At 38.3% G+C, this 5,919-nt stretch overlaps 1 protein-coding gene across 1 annotated transcript; it reads right to left on the bottom strand.

The window, feature by feature from the left end:
* Window positions 1–5,207: 5,207 nt before the first annotated feature.
* LOC125045991 (serine/threonine-protein kinase C-like) lies at window positions 5,208–5,567 on the bottom strand. The gene has a single exon (XM_047643580.1). The coding sequence runs from the start codon at window positions 5,565–5,567 to the stop codon at window positions 5,208–5,210; it is 360 nt and encodes a 119-aa protein (XP_047499536.1).
* Window positions 5,568–5,919: the final 352 nt, after the last annotated feature.

The raw sequence follows: 5,919 nt of genomic DNA, 5'->3' as shown, positions 1-5,919 counted from the left end.
TTAATCCTTCTCGCTGCCATCTTGCTGCACACACACACACACACACACACACATACACACACACACACACACACACACACACATACACATACACACCACACACACACACACACACACACACACACACACATACACACCACACACACAAGCACACACACTCACGCACACACACACACACACACACACACGCTCACACATACACACACGCTCACACATACACACCCGCACACACGAACACGCACCCCTACACACACACACACACACACACCATCTTGTTGCTCTGATATTCCCAGACGAAAATCGCTAATTACAACTTCTACTTTTAGGTGAAACTTTCAAGATATCCGCCAGGCGAAAGCTAAATCCTCTCCTTGCTCGAATACGAATGAATTAGTTCACCTAACGAATAACGAATAACGAAAATGAATTAAATTCTTGGTCCCCATATCTACGGAAGTCTCCATCCTCGACGCTTACCCCACTGAGGCCCCTCGTGCAGCTCCCGCTAACCTATTCACCTCTCAACCTTGCCTTCCTCTGGCTGTCTACCCACTGTGATTATCCACCCACGTAACCTTGCTCTCTTTCTGTTCCTTATGCAATGTCTCTGCGGTCTAGTCTCTCCCTCTGTCCTTATTTCTTCGCTTCGCTTTCGTAACGAATTATTCTTAGTCTGTGCACGCGGAAATAGATACACAGAGATAGATACAAACACATGGACAGATGCAAATGTAAGGCACATGTACACATGCAGACATACGCACGCGCACGTACACGCACGCACACGCAGACGTACATATACACACACGGATACACACAAACACACACACACATGCATACACACACACACACACACACACACACACACACACACACACACAAGCCCACACACACACATGCACATATACACACACACACGCACGCACAGACACACACACACATTTATACACCCACGGGCACGCAAATGGCCTATACGGTACACGCCTTATACCTCATCCTCAGCCCATCATCCCGCAACCAGGCCTTATATGCATCGTCTTCCTTGCCGCTCGAGCGACCCCGGGCCCTGCGAAGCCCCAAGCCCGGTGCCCTCCACTCCTCGTCCGTCGCAACATAAAATCCCTGCTACAAGGCCTTTTGTCCTATCAGCTCCACCCCTTCGCCAGACAACAACTTTCTCTCTCTCTTCTTCTCTCGTTTTCTTTTTCTTTTCTTTTTTCTTTTTTTTCTTCGGTCTCTCTCTCTCTTTCTCTCTCTCTTCTTTCTCTCTCTCTCTTTCTCTCTCTCTCTCTCTCTCTCTCTTTTATTTTGCTTTCGCTTCATTCTTCCCTTCCTCGATCACTCCTTTCCAGCCTGTTCCATCCTTCAACATATCCTTATCTCTCTATTATCTACTCTTCTCTCGCTTTCCTTCCATTCTTTCCATCTTCGTTTCATCTCTCCTTTATCCAGCATTTCTCTTCACATTCCCTCCCTGTCTATTCACCATTTACCCCTTATTCTTCCCTTCCCCCTTTCTCCATCCTCCACTCTCTCTCTCTCTCTACTTTTTGTCGTTTCTCTCCTCCATTTCTGTCTCCTCTTCCTATTCTTCCTCTTCTCTCTCTCCCTCTCTTTCATTTTCTCTCCATGTCTCCCTCTTCTTCATCTCTCTCCTTCCAGTTCACATCTACCCCCTTCCAATCCACCTCTCTCTCTCCCTTCCTTTCCTCCACCCTATTTACCTCCATTCATGCTCCATTACCCCCTCTCCATCTTTTCCTATACCCTCTTTTCTTCCATTCGTCCTTTCCTCCCATTCCTCCTTCATTCTCTATTCACCCCGTCCTCCTTCCGTCGTCTACCTCACACCCTGAGACCCACAATATCTGGGTCATGGCCAAAAGCAACAAGCTGGGTCGACTCTACGTCTCGTATCCCTGGCACTCTTAGTCTCTGTCTGTCTGTTTCTCTTTCTCTCTCTCTGTCTCTGTCTGTTTGGCTGTCTCTCTCTCTGTGCCTTTCTCTCTCTCTGTCTCTGTCTGTTTGGCTGTCTCTCAGTCTGTGCCTTTCTCTCTCTCTCTCTGTCTCTGTCTGTTTTTATGTCTCTCTCTCTGTGCCCTTCTCTCTCTCTCTTTCTACTCTCTCGCTCTCTCTCTTTGCCTATTTTCTCTCTCTCTGTCTTTCTGCCTATTCTCTCTCTCTCTCTGCCTATTTTCTCTCTCTCTCTGCCTATTCTCTCTCTCTTTCTCTCGTTCTCTCTCTCTACCTATTCTCTCTCTCTCTCTCTCTCTCTCTCTCTCTCTCTCTCTCTCTCTCTCTCTCTCTCTCTCTCTCTCTCTCTCTCTCTCTTTCTGTGCCTCTCTATCTGTGCCTCTCTTTCGTTTCGTATCCTACACCAACCGGCGTCCTTCAAGGTCATATGTAGGAACCTCTGAAATTTTCTACAGGTAATCTATTGGCCCTTTGAATAATTAACAGGTTTAGTAAATGTGGTGAGGGTTGTACGCGAGTATTTTTGTTTGTTTGTGATGATTCATTCTTTCTTTTTATGGTTGCCGTTATAAGTAGTTTGTTGATGTACATATTTGTTATTATTATTGTTATTATCATTATCATTGTTAGTGTTATTGTTATTATTATTATTTTTATTATCATTATTATTGTTATTATCATTATGTTGTTTTCATTATTATTGTTATTATCATTATTTTGTTTTCATTAGTATCATCATCATGAATATCATTATTGTCATTATAATTATTAATTGTTAATGCCGTCATTTTCATCACCATCGTCATCATATTGAACGAGAACTGATGATAATCAACATTTATTAGCATAATTATCAACATTATCTCATTATTCAACCAAAACCAATATAAACAATTCATTAATTACAGACTTTCATAAAATAATAACGGCTGCGTAGCCTTAATGAATAGTAATTAGATGTATTATTAACCTACTAATGATCATTCGGGGTTAAATAATTATAAACAAAAATAGATGAACAGATTGATAAAAGAAAATTAGTAAATATACGCATAAAGGAAAGGAAATGTCTCTCTACCCCCTATCCCCCTCAAAAAAAAAAAAAAAAAAAATAGAAACTAAAAAAAAAAAAAAAAAAACGAAACTAAGATAAATAAATATAATAAATAAATAAATAAATAAATAAATAAATACAATAAAAAAGACAGTACCACGCAATGTATGTCATAACTCATTATACCAACCCGTTATACAGCTGCCAAACATTCATTGAGTATGCCATTCATATCAAGCCCTTTTTTGGGTGGGCAGGCAGCCTCAACCCTGTCATGTCATGATCTTGTGACACTGTGTTAACTTTTATTTGTTTCGTGTATCTCTCTCTCTCTCTCTTTCTCTCTTTCTTCGGTTTTTTGCTCTCTTTTTCGTTCTCTCCTCTCTCTTTCATTCCCTCTCTCTCTCTCTCTCTCTCTCTCTCTCTCTCTCTCTCTCTCTCCTTCTCTCTCTTTCGCTCTCTCCTTCTGATAATAATAATATTAATAACAATAATAATATTAACAATATTAGTGATAATAATAGTAATAATGATAATAATATTAATGATATCAATAATGATAATAGTAATAATATTAATGATAACAATAGTGATATTAATAATAATAATAATAATAATAATAACAATAATAATGATAATGATAATGATGATAATGATAATAATAATCATAATGATGATAATGATAATGATAATGATAATAATAATAATAATAGTAATAATAATAATAGTAATAATAATAATAGTAATAACAATAATAGTAATAATAATAATAACTATAATGATAATAAATAAAAATGGGAATGATGATAATAATAACAACAACAAAGAAATTATAATAATAACAAAAAACACAACAATAATAATGATAATAGTGATAACAACAAAAACAGCAAAAATCATTAAAAATGACAATTATAACAATAACGATGATAGTAATAAGAAAAATGAGAATAACAAATACAATAATAATAATGATGATAATAATAACGATAATAATAAGGAAAAAATAAGAATAATGATAACAACAAGAACTAGCACAAGAACAACAACAACAAATAAAAATGATAACAAGGATAAGAAGCAATACAAAAATAATGATAAAAACGATTATAAATTAAATTATAATGACAATGAAACAGACATAGCAAATTTTAAAAGTACAACATTGTCATGTCAGTCGTGACTTTCATTATGCTAATAATAACACCAACAACAAAAAGCACTAAGAAAAGAACCTGCCATTGTGTGTTACAAAAGGAAAGAAAAGGAAAATAGATAAATTGCGTAATAACTGCTATATAACAAACAGTTACAGCGACAGACACTTTACAAGACTTGATTACCTTAAGAAATTATCATTTCAAAGTAACACCTCCCTTGTAACAATTTTGAAAATGGTAGAAAAACCCACAATGCAAAAAACCCGAGATGTATTGAAAGTGAGATCCAACTGGATTCCATCTTTCAAATTACAACTTCCGAAGGTAATGACTTCCAAATGACTTCTTTCAAGGTTGTTAAGTAACAAGTTTTGAATAACGACTTTTAAGGGACTGTCAAGTAATAACTCTTAGGTAAAAAATTCGCAAATACAGCTTCCAAGTAACAATTTCTAAGTAGACAGCTTCTACGTAACAACTTCCAAGTATCAACGGCCAAGTAACAAGTTTAAATGAAAAACAGTAACAACTTATAACATCAAACTCCACTTAAGGTTCACAATAGCAATTTAATAACAAAAGCATCGCAAGGAACGAAAAACAAAGCAAACAACATTGAAAACAGAAGAGGGAGAGAGGGAGGGAGGGAGGGAGGGAGGGAGGGAGGGAGGGAGGGAGGGAGGGAGAGAGGGAGGGAGGGAGGGAGGGAGAGAGAGAGGGAAAGATTAAGGGAAATGGAAAGAAAAAGAGAAAAAGAAGAAAGAAAGAAAAAAAATAATAAGAAAAGAAAAAGAAAATAAACAATATAAAAGCAAACGAAAACGAAAACGAAAACGGAAAAAAAGAAACGAGATAGAGAACGAAAGAAAGACAAAAAAAAAAGAAAAAAGAAAAAGAAAGAAAGAAAGACAGAAAAAAAAAAAACAGAGAGAAAGAAAGAGAGAAAGACAGAACACCTTTCGCCACCTACCTCAACAAAGACAAGCGGGCAACAGCTCGTTAGGCAGCGAACAGTTGACTCACAGTGACAATGACCTCAATGTGATTTCCCCAATTACTGTAAACAAACTTCCCTTGCGTCGGGGAACCTTCCCTTCATCTTCCACCGACGGGGAGCTTTCCGGCCTCGGTTCCTTCGTGGGAATAGGGGCTGGATAGGTTGTTGGGTTGTGGGGCTGGAGAGGTTGTTGGGTTGTGGGGCTGGAGAGGTTGTGGGGTTGTGGGGCTGGAGAGGTTATTGGGTTGTGGGGCTGGAGAGGTTGTTGGGTTGTGGGGCTGGAGAGGTTGTTGGGTTGTGGGGCTGGAGAGGTTGTTGGGTTGTGGGACTGGAGAGGTTCTTGGGTTGTGGGGCTGGAGAGGTTGTGAGGTTGTGGAATCATCAGGTTGTAAGGTTGTGTTTTTGAGGTTGTATAGTTGTGATTTTGAGGTTATAAGGTTGTGTTATTGAGGTTGTAAGGTTGTGTTTTTGAGGTTGTAAGGTTGTGTGTTTGAAGTTGTAAAGTTGTGTTTTTGATGTAATGTTTTTTATTTTAGGTAAGGATGTTTTAAGGTTGTAAGGTTGTAAGGTTATGTTATTGAGGTTGTAAGGTTGTGTTTTTGAGGTTGTAAGGTTGTGTTTTTGAGTCTAAAAGGTGTTTTTGAGGTTGTAAGGTTGTGTTTCTGAGGTTGTAAGGTTGTGTTTCTGAGGTTGTAAGGTTGTGTCTTGAGGTTGGAAGGTTGTGTTTTGAGGTT

The sequence above is a fragment of the Penaeus chinensis genome, chromosome 38 (genome assembly GCF_019202785.1).
Source record: "Penaeus chinensis breed Huanghai No. 1 chromosome 38, ASM1920278v2, whole genome shotgun sequence".
NCBI classification, from domain to species: domain Eukaryota; kingdom Metazoa; phylum Arthropoda; class Malacostraca; order Decapoda; family Penaeidae; genus Penaeus; species Penaeus chinensis.
Note: the sequence above shows the minus strand (reverse complement) of the source record. Positions and strands in the feature narration are given on the sequence as shown.